General features: G+C 32.8%; 3 protein-coding genes across 4 annotated transcripts; 2 read left to right on the forward strand and 1 right to left on the reverse strand.

The window, feature by feature from the left end:
• The first annotated feature begins 126 nt into the window (after positions 1–126).
• Positions 127–1,880, forward strand: LOC124819458 (protein SRG1-like). Of its 2 annotated transcripts, none has more exons than XM_088116502.1 (4): positions 127–402; positions 493–740; positions 875–1,199; positions 1,379–1,643. In XM_088116502.1, exons 1-4 carry the CDS (start codon positions 175–177, stop codon positions 1,505–1,507), a joined length of 930 nt encoding a protein of 309 aa, XP_087972628.1. In that variant the 5' UTR covers positions 127–174; the 3' UTR covers positions 1,508–1,643. The 2 variants fall into 2 exon arrangements, with proteins under 2 accessions (XP_087972628.1, XP_047146937.1); XM_047290981.2 differs by having other exon boundaries at positions 128–402; positions 1,497–1,880.
• A 946-nt stretch (positions 1,881–2,826) lies between these two features.
• LOC124819459 (Ribosomal protein L4/L1 family) lies at positions 2,827–7,724 on the forward strand. The gene is made up of 9 exons (XM_047290982.2): positions 2,827–2,986; positions 3,264–3,412; positions 3,528–3,580; positions 3,719–3,836; positions 4,589–4,737; positions 5,084–5,191; positions 5,300–5,419; positions 6,431–6,604; positions 7,397–7,724. Exons 2-9 carry the CDS (start codon positions 3,295–3,297, stop codon positions 7,496–7,498), a joined length of 942 nt encoding a protein of 313 aa, XP_047146938.1. The 5' UTR covers positions 2,827–2,986; positions 3,264–3,294; the 3' UTR covers positions 7,499–7,724.
• Positions 7,725–9,389: 1,665 nt separating this feature from the next.
• Positions 9,390–16,021, reverse strand: SRF8 (STRUBBELIG-receptor family 8). The gene is made up of 16 exons (XM_047290980.2): positions 15,656–16,021; positions 15,233–15,365; positions 14,919–14,990; positions 14,740–14,805; positions 14,552–14,623; positions 14,388–14,459; positions 13,809–13,880; positions 13,659–13,724; positions 13,523–13,588; positions 13,118–13,428; positions 12,294–12,550; positions 11,527–11,801; positions 11,226–11,361; positions 10,981–11,120; positions 10,700–10,856; positions 9,390–9,746 (listed from the first exon to the last, which is right to left on the reverse strand). The coding sequence occupies exons 1-16, from the start codon at positions 15,747–15,749 to the stop codon at positions 9,594–9,596; spliced, it is 2,142 nt and encodes a 713-aa protein (XP_047146936.1). The 5' UTR covers positions 15,750–16,021; the 3' UTR covers positions 9,390–9,593.
• Positions 16,022–22,255: the final 6,234 nt, after the last annotated feature.

Consider the following 22,255-nt stretch of genomic DNA (forward strand, 5'->3'; position numbering starts at 1 on the left):
ACAGATAATTTAATGGATTGAAAGACTTCCAACACAGACCAGTGAAGTAACTATCAATCATGTTGTAAATGATTTGACAGTATCCACCGTTTTGTTAGAAATTGTTTTCTTTAAAATGAGTACGCATATTTTAAAAAATGTGAAAACAAAAAGTTGCAGTGTTACTTACTTACCATGGAAGCACTGTTATCCAAGCGTGTACAAGAAATGGTGAGGAATGGTGAGGAACCACCTCCACCTTATGTTCGTAGAGATGTTAACTATACACAAATCGTGCCTTCAACGTTATGTTCACCACCCATCATTGATTTTGGGCTCATATCTTCATCAACACCATTAACCAAACAAAAAGAAGAGCTGCAAAAGCTAAGATCAGCTCTCTCCTCTTGGGGATGCTTCCAGGTATGTACTTGACAATTTTATTTCAATTTGTAAAATTGTAGATTTGTAGATACCACTTGCACAAGCATACCATATGATCTTTTTTGGAAGGCAATAAACCATGGCACATCAAGCACACTTTTGGACAAGGTTCGTGAAGTTGCAAGGGAATTTTTTACGCAGCCAATGGAACAAAAGAAGAAAATTTCCAAAGGGGTGAAAGAATTTGAAGGGTATGGTGCGGATCCAGTTCCCGAAGAAGGTCAGTTTTTAGATTGGTCAGATCGTTTGTGCCTTGATGTACACCCTGAAAATAGAAGGAAGTCAAGTTTGTGGCCAGAAAATCCTTCTTCTTTTAGGTAAACTGAAACTACTACTTCACTGATGAGTGAGGACTTCTTAAATCTTAATTCTAATTATGCAGACAAATGTTCAAACGGTTGGCAGGTGACATGTTTGTGTTGGCTAAGATTAGTAACACTCTTTTTTGCAGGAAAATTGTGGAAGAATACACAGCAAATCTGAGAGAGGCAACAAATCTTATTTCTAGAGCTATTGCTAAGTCGTTGGATTTAGAAGAAAATTGCTTCTTGAATCAATTTGGTGAACACGCACTACTGCAAGTGAGGTTCAACTACTATTCCTGCTGTGCTCAACCTGACATTGTGCTCGGGCTTAAACCCCATGCAGATGGTTCAGGGTACACCATTATACTGCAAGATGACGTTGAGGGCCTCCAAGTCCACCGTAAGGATAAGTGGTTCACAGTTTCCACAATTTCTCATGCCCTATTTATACTCATGGGTGATCAAATGGAGGTATATATGTGTTGTTAATTGTGTTTCATAACATTTTCTCCAGCAAACAAACGAGTTTCGAACATGACATTTTACTAAATTACCTCAAAATCTAAGTAGTGTGAACATTTTCATTATTCAATTGATGTTACAACTTAACAACTATGAATCAAGTTCTTTTTTTTCTTTTTGTATTTCAGATTGTGGTGTGCCCATCCAATTTAAAAATTGTTACTTTTTACTTAATTCCGAAACATGGCATGGCAGTGGATATCAGGAGCAATATAGGTGATAATAGTGATCTTTTTGACATTGCAGATAATGACTAATGGAATTTTCAAGAGTCCTATGCATCGGGTATTGGTGAACTCCAAGAGGGAAAGAATATCTGTTGCAATGTTCTATACTCCAGAGCCAAACAAAGAAATTGGACCAGAACAAGGTTTGGTGAATGAAGAACAACCGAAGCTGTTTAAGAAAGTGAAAGATTATGCTGATACGCATTGGGAATATTATCAACGAGGAAGGAGAGCAATTCATGTAGCAAAAGTATGAACCACAGTTGTTGCATTTGTGTGTGATTATAAATTCAACAAAAGAAAACATTTATGGTGAGAGTACACTTCTAATGGCTGTAACAGCTGCAAGACTTTGGACTGCTATTGAATATTATTAGTTAAATAAAAATAAAGACTTTAGGTATATTTTAGTCATTAAAACAGTTCATTTCTGTATTTATAAAAAGGAAAAAGGTTGAAAGATAAAACAATTGGTGGAAAGTGTGTGAAAATGTGTAGGGTGTCAAATAGTACCCAAAAATAAAACCTTACGTGTAGCTAATTAAACATGTGTGTAAAACAAAGTTATGAGGCAATTATGAAACAAACATTGGTGTTTCTTCCGGTACTTCCAGACATTTTTTTTCTGTGTCTTCACATTTCAAAAATAGTCTTAAAATTTCATTTTTCTTTAATAAATTTTGGATTTTGTTAAAGGATTTTTTGTTAGACAAATTTCAAAATTCGTTAAAATACAAAAAAGAATGTAAGTTCTTTTTAATTGCGAAAGATAGTTTTGAAATTTTAAAAAGATATGAGGTTGCATAGAGAAGAGAAATGTGTGGAGGTGTAAGAAGAAACACTTACAATTTTTCATCCGAATCATCTATACATATTTTTGAGTTTCATCATTAAAAAATAAAAAAAAAACATTTATAATCTCTTAAATAATGGTTAATAGACGATAAAATGTAGCAAAAGCCTTTAACTAAATGAACGGCCGGCCCAAACTTTAAAGGAAATGCAGGTCCAGACCAGATTCCGGTATTCCAATTCAGTTAAAATGAGATGAACTTTAGGCGGTAGCTTCTTCTTGCTCTTTCATATTTTATTATCTTTTTTAACCTTTTTGAATTATAAAATTTGAAAGTTTCCTTTTCAAAAAAAAAAATTGTTTACGGACTTGAAAGTCACTGGATTTTACAATTTTAAAAGGGCAAAAATAGGAATTTTCTTTATATGAGGTGCAGGAGTAATATATGGAGGTGTAGGAAGAAGCTTCCAAGCGAAAAAATGTTGTTGGGCTAAAACTTATAAATTCTTGTCCGTTTTTAACCTAAGCCCAGAAGGCCCATTAGCCGAGCCACCCTTTGTAAACTGTAACGAGCTCGAGAGGATCTTCCATGGAGGCATAGACGGAGACATGATCATGAACCGGAGAAAGTACAGATTCTTATTTTAAGCGAAATTTGGGGCAGCAGCGAGCTAAATCCTCTATCAGAATTACCTTACCTCTCTGTACTGTCTCTGGTAACTTTTCTTTCTTTCTTTTCCTAACATCTTTATTTGCTCTAGGTTGTAGTGTAGTTCGATACTTGTTTCATTTTTCACACCGTTTTGTAAATTGATGAGGGGCCCTTCCCTAATGAAAATACTGTGGTATAAATGGTGTAGTGGTTGAATTTGCGAATTTAAGTTGCGGCGTGCAATGCATTTGATTAAACGTCTCGCTTCCTTCTCTGCTTTAGTTTGAGCCCTTTTAGTTGCATTCTTACCGTTGCTTCTGCTCTGAATTTCAAATGGGAAGGTGCAATCTATAGTAGATTGTTTCGTCAGTTATGGCGGCGTTAATTTCCAAAAGGCTACTACGTTGTTCTTCTGGGTCCTTGCCTTCACTGGGACGATGCTACTTTAATTCACCTAATGCTGCGTCTGCCCCTTTTTATCAATCACGTTGTAAGACCTTTTATATCCTTAACCGTGGACAGTTGCCATTTCCCGTCAATTTGATTTTTGTTCTTTTTTCCATCTTTTATAAATCTTTATATTTGCGATTATTTTTTGTGCACAGATGTATACAGCAGATTATCTGGGGAAAGACTCCTTTCTGCAGAATCTTGTTTGGTACATTACCATAGCATTTGAATATATTTCTATATTTGTTACTACTTGCAGGATGAAAGCTTAATCAATGTAGCTCTCTCTTGTTCTGACTTTAACTGACTCTTCTTTAATAATGTGGTATAGTGTGTTTAAATGTAGGTCAGATCAATGATCCAACAATTTTCTACTTCTATTTTAACTCCTGGGCCTGATGAGAGCGCATTTCCGTCCGATTTATTGTCCAAGAAGGCTCTAGCAACATCTGAGCGTACTATAGGTATGAAGGATAATTTGAAGCATCTTGTACCCCAGAATATAACTGTGCTTCTGTTTTTGCTGACTCTGATATTTATTTCTGAAAGGAGAGTCAATCGACTGCTAGGCATGAATTCCAGTGTGGTTTAGATTATGAGATATTTTTTGTAGTCTATTTTGTATGATCTAGACTAATATCTTCCGTGTCTATGTTTCTTCTTGATTTGTACTACTTCTGAAGATACAAAATTTACACCAAATAAAAACATGTGGGATTTACTGAAATGCATTTCTACATATTTACATGTCAGAACTTGCATATAGTTTGTTCTAAAATTGATCCTGTAAGTGAGATGCTAATATTTTATTCATACTTGATGATCTTATTCTGCTCTGAAATTAAAGGAACTTGGGCCCAGAGTTTAACTTTTTGTGTCCTCCACAAAAATCATGTATTTATTATCCTAAGTTACCATTAGTTTTCCCTAGTTTTTAATTGCATGAAGGCCACAACCTTGTTATTATTGGAAAATCCTTGTGGGGTTGCATGGGAATCACAGTGAAGGTGCTTATGTAACACTCTTCCAAAAAGCCTTTACCTAGGCACTGGTTAGGATTCTCATTATTATAAATCAAAATTTGGAGTGCTTCTTTTGATTGTTTCACTGTTTTCTTCACTACCTACCTTCTTTGGTGACATCTTGATCACAGCATGTGCTGATTTTTGTCTCAATAAGATTCTAGAGTGTCTTGATAAAGTTCAATATATTTTAGGGCTTTGCCAGGATCTTTTAATTCCAGTTACCAACTTTCATAATGAAGACAAGGGCTTTATGGTGTTACCTGGAGATGTTTTTGATTTGCCTATTCGGAAGGACATTATTCATCGTGTCGTTAGGTGGCAGCTTGCAAAACGACAACAGGTAATGACTGCTTAATGTTTTGGAATCTGAAGATTGTTTCTCATTGTCATTGCATATGTACAATACAGAGGAAATGCTATATTTATTTATTTTTTAGTCAAGATGGTGATATTTTTCTATATTGCCTTTTAGTAATTTTGGGGTTGAGGCAAGCATTTTGGTTTGGGACCAAACTATAATTTAGAATGTCTATTCAAATGTTTTAATGATAAAATGTTTTCACTGTTATCGAAGGCGTAATAGTTGAATATATGCACACACATATTATCTAGGAACATGGATCTAAATTTAGCTATGGAGTCTCTATGAAAATATTATATATTTTGCTAATTGATTTGGTCAACAGGGGACTCATTCAACAAAAACTATCAGTGAGGTCAGTGGGACTGGAAGAAAGCCTTGGAATCAAAAGGGAACTGGTAGAGCAAGGCATGGTTCATTGCGTGGGCCTCAGGTAGTGGAGCATTCTGCTCATTACTTGATCATCTTTATTCCTTCACATTTCTTCTGTTCTTGTTTTTTTCAGCAGTTTGAAAATAATAAATTTTTTGAATGGTAACAGTTCAGGGGTGGTGCCACTATGCATGGCCCCAAGCCTCGAAGCCATGCTTTCAAAGTCAATAAGAAGGTTCGGCGTCTAGGGCTAAAGATTGCCTTGTCCGCTCGTGCAGCAGAAGGAAAGGTGAGTTTCCCCCACCCATGACCTTATTCACCGTCAAAAATAAAAATATGGCATCTCTACATTATTCTATCTCCTACATGAGTGTTCATTCTTGCTTATACTCAATATAGTGTGATTTTTCAGTTTTCACTTCTGGAAGATTTGGTTTCTATAATTTACAAGTAAATTGTTTAATGGTTTAGTAGCCTAACTGAAAAGATACACGATTTTTTTATTTTTTGTAAGGGTTCCTTTTGTTGTTGATATCGAAATTAAAGGTATAACATATAAGGTATAAGATATTCTTAGTTCAGTGAAGTGATTGTGTTGTCAGCCACACCTCAGCCTACCTGGTTGACAATCAATCATAATGTTTTTATTACCTCTTTGACTTTTTAATTATATCATTTAACGTAAATATATTTGACGATTTCATATACTTATGGAAGTAACCAATGTGGGAACTTCTTTCAAATGGACACCTTCATGTGTATATCTTCACAGAATTGTGGTTGGGGTGTAGGGAAAATTGAAGTAGGAACAAAGGAATCATGCATCTAGATTTATGACGAGGAATCTGAGTGCAAAGATCTTAAGATCATTTATAATATGTTAAGTGTAATAAGCCCTGCTCAGAATGCTTGCCCCCGACTAAACTTGACACTCTAGAGTCTGGTTGTTATCAGCTAGAAATGTGACTACATAAATACAATAAAGCCTCATAAAGGAGCGTAACGGGAAACTAGGAAAAAGAAAATCAAATTATGAAAAGACAATGCTCGTACAATAGCTCTCCTTTCCTTACTGCTTTTGTCAAGGTATAATGGTTATTTTTGGCATGTATTCCTATCCTGATCCTTATAATCGTATGCTCTGATATGATAGATCGTATTTCTTTTAGTTGTTTAGTATATAGCGTTTTTGCTTTCATCCAATAATTATCTTGTTTGTCCTTATTTTGTTTTTTATTACTGCATTATATCTCACATAAGAGTTTCTTCGTGCTAATATTCTGGGGAACTTTGTTTACAGCTTCTTGTGTTTGAGGATCTGGAGGTTCTCACACATAAAACCAAAAACATTGTGAAGTATTACGATCAAATGGAGAACACCAAGAAACTTCTGCTTGTGGATGGCGGGCCTATAGATGAAAAGTTAAAATTATCTACACAAAATCTACACTATGTTAACATACTTCCCTCCATTGTAAGTTTCAGTTTTTATCCATTTGAAATTTATAATGTTTCTTAGAGTCGAAGCATTTCCAACAGTGACAACAGTACATGGATTAATAATCTATTGACACAATTGAGATCCCCAATTGATCATATACGGCAATAGAGCTTATATGGTTTGGGCAATTTTCATTTCATGAGCTAGTCATTGGGGTTGAGACCGAAATTGAAGATAATGTCAAAGCCTATAATATTTGATATGGGGCCTCAACTGTTAAAAAAAAAGAACCTGGTTCGGCAGCTTTCCCTCAATCTTACATTAGATACAATCCTTAGCATTAGGGAGTGGGTTAAAATCTCACGTAGATTATATATGTGACTAAAACAGAGTTTACAAGGGCTTTGGCAGTCCTCACTTCACGAGTTCGCTCTTGGAATTGAATTAGGCTCAACCTAGATACCATTGGCTCCATCAAACAACAAATTTTTAGTAAAACTATTTATACCAAATTCTTTTTTAATGGTTTGTCCCAGCTGCTTTATTCATTAGAACATCTAAGATCGAACGGAAGATGGTCCTAAACGTGTTTGAGTAGCCATCGGGGAGAAAATAGTTAAAGACGATCTCCATTTGATCAAATAATCTGTACCACTTGTGGTATGATGCAAATTATTCCAAAATTTCACCTCCGAAACATTGGTAATTCATGCCTCATTGAATCTTGTAGATTTTGCTAGTTCCAAAGTTTTTCCTAAAACATTTTTTTTATATATTATATTAGTTATGTTTTTTATATAGTTATGTTTAACATCTTTTTTGTAGGGCTTGAATGTCTACAGCATTTTGCTGCATGACACATTGGTGATGTCCCGAGCTGCGGTGAACAAAATTGTTGAGCGGATGCGTACTCCAATTAATCGTTGAGGCTAAAACTATTTTTTTGTGCTTTACTTCTTTTACTCAAAAATAGGAATTGTATCCCATGTCCCCATTTCTGTAACATAAAGAGATCCAATGAGTGGTACGAGATTTCTGTTAAAAATTACATAAGTGAGGCAACTTATGCCATTTTGCTCATGTTGAAGGTGAACTTAGGAAATTGTTGGTCTAATTTGAATGTTCAAGGGGTTAGGTTTATCATGTTTTCCCATGACTAAATCTCGTATATTTTTCAATCTTTTCACATGCATAAGATTTGATAAACCGGCATATGTCATCCCTGTCCTTCGATCATGAATTTATCTAATATAATGCCTTTTACTTTCAGTGGTTGGTAAGATTAGGTACTATTATTTTCACATTCAACATATTTTTTTACGTACAATTTACATATAATATTTAATCTTTTAACTTTTTTTTCTTACAATTACAAAAGTTAATTATTTTAATGATGAAAGAGATATTTAATATAGGATAACATAATGATTAATTTTAATGATTAATTTTAATGATTAATTTTAATGATGTTACTTGATAAACTTAAAAAAAATATATTGACTATTTCAAACCATCGGTTCTTAAGTAATTGGAGATGACCAAGCATACTCTTTAGATCTCATGTTTTTATCACACTTAATATAATTGGACATGTTTTTATCACACTTAATATCTCATGTTTTTTAAAAGTTGAAGTCTAAACAATATATAGTAATTGATTTTAAAGATATTATTAGATAAATTTAAGGTAAAAAAAATATCATTCTTTATCGTTAAAAATACAAAATAAATAAACCAAATCCTCCACTAGAAGTTCATTAGTAAAATTTCAAAGATTGTTAGTAAGTGTTTACATAATTATTAATTTAAACTCCTCAAAATAAATATTTTAAAAATATTGAACAAAACTTATTATCTATAATTAATGAAAACACATACATGTTAAAAAAATAATAAAATTAATTATAAAAATAAATATAAATAATTTTTACAATTTAATTTTAAATATTTTTATTTATTTTGTAGGTAGATTTTATTTACTTAGTAAATATTATTTATTTATTTAATTTAAAATAATAGTAAAAATAAAAAAAAACTATTAAACTTAAAAATCAATTGAATTTAAATAAAACTTGAAAAAGGTTTAAAAAAAATAGACACTATAAGGAAAAAAATCTGTTTACATGTAGTTATAGAAACACTTTTTAACCTATCTTTACCTAAATATAAACTTTTACACCAACTTATTTCAAATAAGATTAACAGAATCTCACCAAATTTTTTAGTTACGGGAATACTTCTACAAACCCCAATATAGAAATGAAAGTTCCTTTCTTATATATGAGAAGAAAAGTATTACTGGCAAAGTAAAAATATGTATGAACCTACTTTTAATACAAACATGCTCCGACCGACCCCAGGATTGTTTGATTAGCTGTTTAAACCAAAGAAGTCCACTTTCCAGATCCTTGACAATTTCTAAATTCTCCATTTCATACTATGAAAATGTATCAAGGCACTCCAAACATGCTCTGACTAAAAAGGAAAAGGAGTTTACTGTAAATTCAAACTAGTTGCAGGGCCATGCACAAGAAGACAATAAAGTGCTAAAAAATGCAAGAGAAAAAGGCCAAATGCGTCTGTTAGAGAAATTGAAAGGAATTAGAGAACAGTGGGACCGTGTACCGTCACAATAATAATCCAACTCATTACAAATTAATAGCATCCACACTCTTTTCCAAGGCCTTTATGTCGGTAGTTGAAATTTCATCTGTGCTTGCCAACAAAGCCTAAAACTCATAAAGTTGATTCCTACAATTCTCTTTTTATAAGACTATTTTGCATCAAGGACTTTAAAATTATATATATTACACCATGATGAGGTAACTAAATATACACTTTATTTTCCAGAGTAATTTCTAAATGTTGTGTGAGAAAATCCAACAAGTATTAGTATCTTAAAATTGCTTGATACATTTTCACAAACTTTCTACTCCTTCCTTGCTTCCTGTGTTTTATAGTAGTAAATTTTTAAACGGGACAACTGCACAAAATTGCAAAAGAGTAAAAAAGACACCAACACTTAAAATGACATGTCTATGGCCTCATGTTCTGGGGTCTTGTGACCAATGCCAGATTCGTCACTGGGTCGTCTTTTAACCACACTTGCTCTTTGCACTAGTCGGACTAACGCTTGCACCACCTCAGACATTGGAGGTCGAAATTCAGGTTCCGGCTGTGTACAAAATCAAACTCATTAACATCTTCTGAAGAATTATGGTGTTAGCAATAACACCAAATAACTCTAGGTACACATATTGGTCAACAATACAAATTACTACAATTGTCTCTTTAAGGTGCATTAAATACACCCTATTCAATGCATCCAATGACTAGTACTACTATTTTTCTATAGTAATACTTTGCAATCAAACTTTTTTCCCACAAGTTGGAATGAGCAACAAAAAAAAATCAAACTGAAATGCTTTGTTGTGAACAGTGTATATAAACAATTCAATCACCATCATATTCTTAATAGTTTTTCCTGTAGTTTTTCTCGGTTGTCCTTTACCTATACAGGACTGTTCTCTATCTGATTCAGATTTAGTCTTCTTATGGAACCTCTGTCAGGTCTACTACACATGTCTACACAATCTTAGGCAAGATTCTTATGTTTGTTCTTTTAATAATAAACCCTACCTAAAGATTCTCTCTAGTTTATTCATTCTTAATCTTGTCTGATATGTCCACATTTCCCTTTAACTCTAGTAATAGGACTATCCACTATCTTGTCATAGTCCTCTTAGAGGAGCCTCGTTGGACTTTTCCACGTAAGATGATACCTCAACTCTCTCTTTTAATACATTCATTTCTCTAACTGTTTTGTATGTATACTCATCCAATGGAACATTCTTGTATTTACTATGTGAATTTTATCGTTTTGTTGGCTTTTTACTTCCCAACATTAAACTTGAGGGGCATCTTTTGTCATGTATAACAACACTAGAGGCACTTAGCCTTTTCATTCAATAAAGATTTCTTTCGCTTCTTTTGACAGATGCCCTTTGGTACCAAATAGCATTTTCTCTATTATAACGACTAAACTAGAACCAGAAATAAATGCACTAGTGCAGTAAATGAAAATAAGTACTAAAACAAGTTGCTAGCGATCAGTCGTTCATGTTCTACCTGAACACAGAGGGCAATGATATCAGCAAAGCGTGACAGTGACTTTGCAGGATACATGCCATTCAAAGTAGGATCCACCATTTTTGCCAAGGCATCTATATCATGGAGTTGGGGTGTAGCCCACCTCACAAGTGACTGCTCTGATCGAATTCGTGAACTAAACTTGCAAAGATTTCAAATGAACGTAAGAAGCCATACAGAAAAGAACAAAAAAATAATAATCATGAGCAAACATTAAAGTGATGAGCATTTTTAATTTTCAAAGTGTATGCTAGACTCACCTGTCTAGCGGCTTCCGACCTGTCAACAATTCCAGCATAACCACCCCAAAGCTGTAAACATCACTTTTTACAGTGTATACTCCTGATAATGCAAACTCAGGAGCACTGTAACCAAATGAACCGACCATCTGAGTCGATACCTGTTAAAACTCAATGATTTTAATCAATGTAGTAAGCAAATATCAAAGAAAAGATACAATAAAAAAACCATGCGCAGCTGTTTAAGGAAATAATATTTCACCAACCTGCCGCTCTGTGTTTGGTGTCAAAGCAGCTAAACCACAGTCAGACAGGTGAGGATTTAGCTCCTCATCAAGTAATATATTTGCTGATTTGAAATTTCTATGCACAACAGAGGGCAAACACACTTCATGCAAGTACCTGATAGACAAAGCATAACTCAAGAAATCAGCCTTTATGCCATATACTAACTCACCCTACAGGCTAAAGCAAATAAACTAGAGGGTAAAAACAACAGGGTGGGGTAGCCTCTCAAGGCCATGCCCAGGAGAGACTTAATATGTTAGATATACTCATGAAACATACTCTAATGCCCGGGCTGTGCCAAGTGCTATGCGAACACGAGAATTCCAAGACAAAGCCTTGCCACTGTTTTCTTCAGCAAAATGGAGCATGTCATGCAGATTTCCATTTCCTATATACTCATAAACTAGAAGTCGTTGGCCATGTTCAGCACAATATCCAGTCAATGTCACAATGTTCGGGTGCCGCAGGCGCGACATATTTGAAACAGCTTCAAGAAAATTGTCTTCCTCCTGTAATGACAGTGCAGAGTTGTCGATCTTCTTGATAGCCATTTCCTAAACAAATGCCAATATCAGAACCATTAGAATGTTATAAGAAAATAAAAACGATTTTTCCAAGTTCAAATTCATAAGAAAATAAACATCCATCATAGAAAAAGAAAATGAAGAAACAGGCAAAGATAGATGGATCATTGTACAAAAACTGTGTTAAATGACAATCAGCCTTGGTGAATGAATAAGTAGACACCGTGAACCAGATGATTTCTGACTTGCGACTGTAGAAAAAATAAGTAAACAAAGAAATTCAAACCAAATGAAAGACTAAAAACATCTGAAGAAGAAAAAAGAATCATCGCTTAACATTCAGCAAAAAGGGAATTACTGACGTAGAAAGAATGTCTATAAACTCTCGGGACATTCATCCAGCACTGGTTCAAATATTTCCCATCTTAGTTTGAAAGAAATTTTTCATCCACAGATAAAAACAATAAATTCCAAAAATGCAGTGGAAAGGGAGATAACAAATGCAACACTAAAAGGTGTTACCTTCCCATTTGGGAAATCAGCCTTGTAAACACGGCCAAGAGAACCTTCACCGATTATAAATTCTTGACTAAAGCTATTTGTAGCACTTTGGAGAGAAGCAATGGTGTACGATGTTGAAGTTATAGGGGACTTCATATGCCGTACTGATCCACTTTTAGTAGGTAATCTCTCAACTGATACATTTTCTGCTGGGCGAGGCTTCAGGTCTGTAACAACATTAGAACTCTTTACCCTCTGCTCTTGCATCTGAGGAGTAACTGATCACAACCCATAAAAAAGCTAAACTAGTCAGGATGCATAGATGCCAAACAAACCAATCATAAATAGTATAAATTTCAAAACAAAATTAGTTGTATAAACAGCTTAAAAGATTAATGCAAACGAATTTGTAAAAGAATAAAGAAAAATGTCACCATAACATTTGTGATAACAGTTTTTTATTTGAGTGGGTGTTTGCTTGCACATTTGACATGTGCATTTGTTGGTATATTCACATCAAAACTCAAGTTTACACAGCAGCTACAAGATAATATGTTGGTATTGACATGGATCTAACTTAATTAACATTAAACCAAACATGCTATAAAACTATAATGCTTTATACATGGAATTTACACCAAATAAAAAGCTCCAAATCCTAATTTTCCCTAAAAATATCCTTCTAAACACTTTATCTGTATCTGTATCTGCTCCCTTTAGTACCTCCAAATATTGGGGCAAATTAATGCACATACCATATTGAACCACATTTGACAAAGAACCCAAATTACAGAATCATAATCTGTGTGTGTGGAAACAAAAAAGAAAAAAGGAAAGGAATTCACCATTAATAACTCCACGAGGAAGGCTCCCACTAAAATTCCTTGCACCCTTTTTCTTCCCCTTTTGCTTTTGGATGCAGAAAATAAAAGCAAGCAGCACAATGGCAGCCACCACTATGGAACCTAACACAATGCCGACAACAGCCCCCACTTTCAAACCCGTGTGACCATCAGAATTTTCATTATCAGAGGCTTGTGTTTTATTATGTGAGCCAGATCCAGAATGATGATGATTACGGGATCCACTGGGAGGAGGAGAAGTTACTGCTGGTGGAAGAGGAGCAGGAGTGTTCTCAAATGAATTTCCATCATATCTAGTCCATATTTAAAGAGTCAAAATAACCACAATGTTAAAGCTATTAATTAGAAAACACAAAGGCATTTCAAACAAAAATCCATAATACTTACATGAAAAGACGTATGGAAGTAATTTCACGAGGTAGCCATCCACTGAAATTATTGTTCGCAACATTTCTGGAAAATTATATAGCAACATTAGAAACTGATATGCAGATAATAAAGGCCAAATGGGAGAAGAACTTACAAAGTATCCAAAGGCAAACCGACGAGAACACTAAGAGAACCAGTCAACTGGTTTTTCTGCAAGAAACTACAAAAGAATTTTGATAAGCCTTAACTTAACATTTACTGCAAATCACTATCAGTCCATCAATTAAAATATCAACCAACATACAGGGAAGAAAGATTGGCCAGTGAACCAAATGAAGGAGGAAGATCCCCCGAGAAGTTATTGAATGATAGATCCCTGCATCATTGAAAAGGAATGCAAACAATCATCAGATAATATTCCATCATAAAACTATTATTAGTAAGTCCATAATATCCAATCAACCAATTGACAATTTAAGGTTTCTGTATGAAACTGTTCCTCTTTATCTACTGTTCTATCAGATTTCCGCTAGAGCATAGACTCTATATTAGTGCGGTAAATTGATTTGGATTCTGATATATGATACTAAAAGTATGAGTCAAGTATAAAGTCAATTTATGAGCACGCTTTAAGGCCAAATCCAAAACTCAGAAAATTTGGTCCGAAAACAATAATAGCCCAATCCTAAAATGTAAAAGTTCATCTATTCAGCCAAGGAAAATGCTTATTCATATATTTTGAGGGGTAAAATCCATCAGAAAATGATTAACCATTGCCATAAATCAGCATTATAAACATTAATTTCTTAATCAGAATAAGAAGAAAATGAAAGAAAGGGAAGTCGGACTTAAGACATAACGTACTATATCTTACAAGACTTACAGGATATCTAGATCTGAAAGATTAGCAAAAACATCGCCAACTGCCATGGACAGTGCATTATTGCTTAAATTCCTAAAAACAACAAGAAAACACAGTAAGCGGCTCCAATGTATGATCAAATTGATATTATGAAATAAAACTATATACACCGAAAAGAAACTTACAAATAATTGAGAGAACCCATAGCAGAAAAGGAATAAGGAAGATTTCCAGATAAATTGTTTCTTGCAAGATTCCTGATTGTCCCAATTGAAAAGATATGACACGATTCAGAAAAGGAAATAACATTCCTAGTAAAGAAGCAAACTTACAACGATAAAAAGATGAAATGAGTAAATGGAGTAAATATTACAGGCTTGTAAGATTTGGCGGCAACTGGTAGGGAATTGTATCATGGATCTTGTTGTCACTCAAGTCACTGGAAAAATACAAAAATAAAATTGAAAAACCAATAACCATTTAACAGCATTTGTTAAAACAATAAAGATTATATGTAGTGTGTCACGAAATTACAGAGTAAAATGATCTCACAGCTTTCTGAGTGACATAAGGTCCGAAAGCAGGTACCCCAGAGTCCCATCGAGTCCTAATCCTGAGAGCTCACTAGCCAGCATCACAAAAAGATGAATTAGTTTTCTCGACCACAAACAAGCCTGAAAAAAATTGTACAGCAACCGCGATTTCGGTCACAACAGCAAGGTTTCCAGAACATTTGTCCGCAATTTCCAGCAATGTCAAGGATTGCGACAAAATCATAGCTGATAAAACCTTGACAATAATAAACACACTTAAAAAGGTAAAAAATAAAAAAATTAAAAGTTTGCAATATGACATGAATCTCATACATGGAAACAACGGCTGAACCTTCACAAATGACCCCTTTCCATGACTCTCCACATGGATCACCACCACCGATTCTCCAACCCGTTAACTGAGTTGAACTATTCAACGCATTGTACATAACCTCGAGAGCTTGAACTGCAACAGAAACAAAACATCAATAAAAAAGACCATTTTGGTATGAACAAGCACCCACACCCACAACTTCATTACTTGCATTACCACGTATGTCCTCTGCACCCAGAGTCCAAAAAACAAAATCAAAACCAAATGCCCTCGACGCAAAATCAAATTTTTTTCCCCCAAGAACAATCACTCCCCAGTTCCCATCACATGACTACATTAAAACCGATCCCATCAATCAACCGCCGCATGATCACTCCTAAAAACACAAAAAGAGAGAAAAGGAAGTAGCAGTAATATATTACCATCAGTAGGATCAGTGTTGGCGAGGGAAAGAGGAAGAAGAGAAAGGAAGATGAAAGCGAGGGAGGGAGAAAGGGAGGAAGGATGGGCAGGCATTGCGGTCAGAATCGTGGTTCAGGTGTGGAGACGCACATGCAGAGTACCATGGAGGCGAAAGAGATGTCAAAGGAGAAGAGGAAAACAGGGGTAGCAGTAGTAGAAGTAGTACCGTAGTAGTTGAGTTTCAGATCGCGACTGGTTGTACAAGGCAGGGCCATTAAAGAAAGAAAGGGACAGATATTAGAGATTCGAAGCTTGGTGTAATGAAGAGAGAGAATAACCAAAAGCACACAAGACTGTTGTGTTGTGCTGTGTCGCTTTGAGTGTGTGAGTTTGTGTGTGTCGGCGAAAATAAGAAACTCGAAAAAATTAATACTACAATGTACTGCTAACATAATAATGCTGTAGAGCTAATACTAATAATATAGAAAAAAGCGAAAAATAATAATGTGAACTGGGTGGATGTTTATATTATTTTATGGGGTCCCACACCTTTTTTCCCTTCTGAGGTTTTGGATTTTGTGGCTTTCGTTTGCACATTCTCATTCTACACCTTTCGGGCTTTTACCCTTCAAACTCTGTCATTTCAGCTTTCCCAGCTTCTCTTCATTTCATACCACTTTTGTAGTCTTGTTTTCTCTCTCCGGTCACATCCTCACACCTGCTACACGGGGCAAATTTAATTCAAAATCACTATCAGATTAGTCTTCATTAAAACTCGCAATCGCGTGTGTTCAAACATGAAATCAACCATAAATCAGTAACTTACTAGGACAAGAAGATAGAAGAGATTTGGAAATGCATTAATTTGAGATCAAAATGCAAATAATCCCTGTCAGCACGTAATTTGGAATTTTAGGGAATGATAAATATTGATTGTCTTCAAAATTACTATCAGATTTGACGCATTAGGTACTCGTCCAGCTTTATGTTGTTGAGGTGCCCAGTCTTGCATATTAGGTTGAAGCAGTTTATACTGTGTAAAATTTAAACTTTGAATTTGAATTGGTTATGAAAATAATTTCTTTAATTAAGCTTGATATAGTATTAAAAAATGTGCTGTAATTATAACTCATTCATAAGTGAACCGGCTGGACACTATTACCGGCAATTAAGCCGTTCTCGGCAGCCGCCGGCATATGTATGGTCGGACATTAAATTCAAATACAACTTAAAAAGAGATTAGCGAAAGTAGTACACGAGGCTTAGTAATAAATGTGAGTACATAGTGTTTGGAACAGAATTAGTCTCTAAATAGTAATGATGAACTAATCTTATAAATACAACTACAAATAAAGATAAAAGGTACTTTTTTTAATATCTAATAATATTTGTTTGAGACTGTGAAACAATAAAATACTTATTTAAGTATTAGAATATCATTTGTAAGTATCTTTCAGATTCTTATTTAAATATATTTTGTCCAAGTATATGGTTTAATAGGATTATCTCGATGTTGTAAAAATATTTTGGCATTCATAGTAAGATGATACAATAATATTATTAGACCACGTGGTGAAAACAAGAAATATAATTACATTGAAAGGACATGAAAGTTCACGTAAGAAATGAAATTTTCTTTTATTATACCAACACATGGATCTTTGTGTTAGAATGAAACCTTAGTAACTACGCACTCTCTCGAGTCCAGAGTTAATGAATCGATCAAACAATGTTACAAGTTAGTAGGCGGTTCTTGACGTCCAATCAGACATTAAATTTAGCTTAATATCCCTTATAGTTCTTATTTTCGTTAGGTGTTTTCGATTTGGTTTCAATTTTTTTTTCTGTTAAATGTTATCCTAAAAAATGTAATTTTTGTTCAATTTAGTTATTTTTGCAAACGGCGTTTAAATCGTTAACGACAGACAGTCCAGGTGTGCACAAGACTAATAAGATGACATTTAACTTCTGCCACGTCACCATCTTCTTCAACCTTCATCCCAAAATTAAGGTTATGCATTTGGGGGAAACCTTCTCGCGCGTGCGCCGCGAGAAGAATGAAAACGCTGCTCACGGTTTTGCTTCAATGGAGGATGATTTCGCGAATTGTGCAGCTCATGGTAGCATGAAGAAGACGAACCTAGTTGTGTAAGAAAGCACTCATGGTGGTCGGTGGAGGCAAGCAGCGGGTTTCTTTGATTTGGGATTTTTCTGGATTTCGTTGTGGTTCTCTGCAGGTTGGAGAAGATGATGGCCCTGGAGCTTTGCGCGACGACAACAAGGATTGTCACGCTAACGATGAAGCTCGCGATTTGGATGATTCATGGATGATGTGCGAGAATGAAGATTCGAATGGAGTTTGAGATTAGGGTGGCTTGTGACATTATTGATGGTGAAGACTTAGGGTTTGGGTGGTGCGATTCAGCTTTCTCTGTTTTTGGGTGCTTGTGTTTGATTTGCAGGTACGAGATGCTGGCAGTGGCGGCTTGAGAAAATCCTGTGATGGCGGAGGCGAGGAGGTGATCTGGGTAGCGCAATGGCCTGAGGAGAGTTTCGTGATTTGGGGAAGATCGCAACTTTGATGGTGGTGGCCATGGAGGTTGCGTGTGATGGTTGTCATGGTTCTCTGCAAGTGCGGCTTCATGGCGGCATGATGACTTTAGACGAGGTTTGTGGTGGCGGTGGCGTTAGGGTTTGGTGGCGGCGCTAGGGTAGGGTTTCAGTATTTGTTTGGGCATAAGGATGAAGAAGATGATAACATAGCAGTAGTTAAATGTCATCTCATTAGTCTTGTGCACACCTGGACTGTCTGTCATTAACGATTTAAACGCCGTTTGCAAAAGGAACTAAATTGAACAAAAATTACATTCTTTAGGACAACATTGAACAGAAAAAAAACTGGAACCAAATCGAACACACCTAACGAAAATAGGAATCGTCATAAGTATTAAGCCTTAAATTTATAAACAACTTAAAAGATGATTTGTGAAACCATTAAAGGAAACATAGTAATAAATGTGATTACACCTTGCTTGGATTAGGATTAGTTTGTAATAAACAATGATAAATCAATCCTATATATACAAGTATATGTAAAGAAAAAAAGATACATTTTGTTTAATATCCAATCCTATTTGTCTAATAACAATAAAAATATTTACTTAAGCATCAAAACATTATTAGATAGCACGGCGAGAACGAGAAATATGGTTGAATAAAAAAGACAACGCATACATAGAAATTGGAAATTTCTTTTATTATACCAACACTTCGACCTTCATGTCATAATTAACCTCAGTAATCACGACAAGACTCGTTGCACTTGCTCGAGTTTGATATCAGTAAATCAATCAGACAATGTTATAAGTTAGTAAGCGATTCTCGATCAACTAGTATCTGTTGGACATTAAATTAAGAAACAACTTAAAAAATGATTATAAAACCATTAAATAAAACTTAATAATAAATATGATTATATCATACTTGAGTCAAGATTAATCTATGACTAATAATGGATTCTTCAACCAAACAAATACAAGTAAATATAAAGAAAAAATGTAAGTTTGTTTTTAACATCTAATCAAATTCGTTTTAGACCAACAAACAACAGTATACTAAATTAAGTATCTTTTACTAGTATCTCTCCCTCCTTCTACTTGGACCAGCTGGAAAATAAAACTATCAATTTTGTATGCACGATATAAATAGATAATTAAATCATAAATAATTAAAAACTTAGTACCGCTTATTAATACTCTTAATCAAAATAAATAAGTAAGGTTAATTACGAAACTTACAATTATAATAGAAAAATGAAAAGGTGAATTGCTTCAGTGTTCTTTTATAAGATACGCGAATAAATAAATCAATATTTTTACAAATTCTTAAATTGTTTTTAATAGAGAATTTGATATGTATAGAACGAAACAACTTTTTATATGAAATTAAAAAATATACAATTTTATTAAAATAATTAAATTGTTTAAAATTAGACAATGTTAAATTTTATCTTAATTAAATATTTGTATTTTTTCATGTCAATTTTAGTTATGATTAGATATTTTTTTATTAATCTTTATAGAAATTATATTTATTTAATTGGTTAGAATCCTAATCATTGTAGAACACTTTTATATTTACTCAATATTAGCAAGTTTTATTGATGAATGTTAAAGATTGCATTTTAATAACATTAACACGTGAACTAAATGTTTTCAGTGACATTATAATTTTTATACTGATGAATACAATAACTATTTTTTACCAACGTATATTGTTTTTTGATAATAATTTGTTAAAATTTGTTTTTAATTTTAACAATGAAAAACTTTCATTGAATATTAATTAAGATTATTTTTTATTGATGTCAACCGAAAAAAAAAATCAGTCGATATTGATTGAATAGTCAATAAAAAGAATCCCATTATCATTATTATTGGCATAAATAAATATGGTTAATATCACGAAAACATATTTCGAACAAAACAAAGATTCATTAAAATTAATTAAAAATTTATCAGCATAAATAATTATTAATGACATATTCCATTTTTGGTAGAATAATAAAAAAGTTCCAACCTTATAAAAACAAATTTAATTTTGGTTGCTTTTATTTGAACTGCAATAATGATTAAAGTAATTAAACATATAGTTAGTCTTTAGTAATGGTTATATATATATATATAAAGAGACATTAGGTGAGATTTTTATTAACAGGTCAACTATAGGAGAAATTAAATTCATTAATATTTGGACAAACTAATCATCAGAGGTTTGACTCTTGAATACGAGACGCTTTCTTTTTCATTTGACTTCTGTCTTTTAAATATATTTTCAATGTTTACTATTTACGTTATTCAAGAAATTATTTATTTTAATCATTTTTATTTAAATTATAACAGTGGTATATTTTTCTTTCTCTATAGTTAATATTATGAACTACCACACTAAATTTAGAAAAGGAGTGTACTAAATACATGCACAGTGTAATTTAAAACATGTAAAAGAATATATTTATATATATATAATATTCTCTACTTATTTTTATATACATATATATATATATATTATTTTTTGAATTTAGTTATCTACAAATTATTAGGTGAGATTTTAACTAGTACGTCAGCCGTGGGAAGATATTTTAAATGTCAGATTTGACCATTGAATATAAGAGAAAATATTTTTTCCTCGATTTACGTTATTTCATTTAGTTTTATTTAGTGTTTACTTCTTTTTTTTTTCAAATATTAAGTTAATGAATCTAATTAGTATTTGTCCTTGTTTATTTTAGTTTATCAGTGCTACTTTATACTCATTAACCGTCATTGTAAATTCCACCGCTAACTGAGTATAATTCAGTTTAAAAATTAAACACTCGTTTTATCAAGAATTGCTCCTTTATTTTTCTCTCATTACATAAAAACTGAGTTGTAGCTATGTAATTACAATTAATTTACATTTAAATTCCATTTGGATATCTTGAATATTTAGATTTTAGTTCTCGTGTCATTGAGGACATTAAATGATAAATAATAATAATTTATGTATTCTAAATTTATTATTCATTTAGTAGATGGATAGGATATAATAACTACATACTATAATTTATGTATTCTAAATTTATTACTCATTTAGTAGATGGATAGGATATAATAACTACATAATATAATTTATGTATTCTAAATTTATTATTCGTTTAGTAGATGAATAGGATATAATAACTACATAATATGTTACTCCGTAGGATAAGATTGGCTTATTATTATTATTATTTTTTGTAATATAATTTGTATTCTAAAAGAGAATTTGAGCTTGGTTAACAATAACTTTTCTCTTTTTTTTTCTATGAATAATATTTATGCACAAATTTAAAATATAATAATAATTAAAATATGAAAAATATATTTTTATCATCTACTTATATGAAGAAAACTGTTACATGAAAAACATATGTTACATGTTTATTAGTGATTTTTTTCTTTTTATTTTCTTTCACGTGTTTTATTTTTTATATTTTTCATATTCTTTTTATCCACGATTGTGAAAATATAGAAAATAACTTAAAAGTAATGATGAATTTTATAAAAGTATCATTATAATATATAATAAGAAAATGTTTAAATTATGTGAAGGTTTTTAATAACTGAAATTTATTTTTTATAAAATCATGTGAAGGTTTTTAATAACTGAAATTTATTTTTCATATTGTTTTTATATGTGATTGTAAAAATATAGAAAATAACTTAAATGTAATGATGAAACTTATAAAAAATATCATTATAATATATAATAATAAAATGTTTAAATTATGTGTAGGTTTTTAATACAAAATTTATTTTTTATAAAATTAAATTTGTTTAAGTTTTAATTATATTAACGATTTTTCTCCATTCTTTTTCTTCGTTTTTTATTTAATTTTCATCTTATTAAATATTAGATATGTGACTTAAGATTATGTATGTGGTCAGTTTGAATAGTTTGATAAAATGTTATCAAGTATAAGGATTATTATATGTGGATTGAATATTGTGTTTGAATTGTATGGTCGTATAGTTCGTAAGGTGACATGAATTGTAAGTCTAGTGTTATGCATTTACTAAGGACACTTTTAGAAGTTATTT

This window comes from Vigna umbellata, chromosome 5 (assembly GCF_029865625.1).
Source record: "Vigna umbellata cultivar VRB3 chromosome 5, Vumbellata_1.0, whole genome shotgun sequence".
Classification (NCBI taxonomy): domain Eukaryota; kingdom Viridiplantae; phylum Streptophyta; class Magnoliopsida; order Fabales; family Fabaceae; genus Vigna; species Vigna umbellata.

Coding starts and splice junctions, on each gene's coding strand:
- LOC124819459 (XM_047290982.2), top strand. CDS start 3,295: ATGGCGGCGTTAATTTCCAAAAGGCTACTACGTTGTTCTTCTGGGTCC. Junction 3,413..3,527: donor CCCTTTTTATCAATCACGTT/GTAAGACCTTTT, acceptor TTTTGTGCACAG/ATGTATACAGCAGATTATCT. Junction 3,581..3,718: donor TTTCTGCAGAATCTTGTTTG/GTACATTACCAT, acceptor GTTTAAATGTAG/GTCAGATCAATGATCCAACA.
- SRF8 (XM_047290980.2), bottom strand. CDS start 15,749: ATGCCTGCCCATCCTTCCTCCCTTTCTCCCTCCCTCGCTTTCATCTTC. Junction 13,881..14,387: donor CTTTCAGATCTAGATATCCT/GTAAGTCTTGTA, acceptor TCAATGATGCAG/GGATCTATCATTCAATAACT. Junction 13,429..13,522: donor ACTTCCATACGTCTTTTCAT/GTAAGTATTATG, acceptor AATATGGACTAG/ATATGATGGAAATTCATTTG.
- LOC124819458 (XM_047290981.2), top strand. CDS start 175: ATGGAAGCACTGTTATCCAAGCGTGTACAAGAAATGGTGAGGAATGGT. Junction 403..492: donor CCTCTTGGGGATGCTTCCAG/GTATGTACTTGA, acceptor CTTTTTTGGAAG/GCAATAAACCATGGCACATC. Junction 1,200..1,496: donor TCATGGGTGATCAAATGGAG/GTATATATGTGT, acceptor TTGACATTGCAG/ATAATGACTAATGGAATTTT.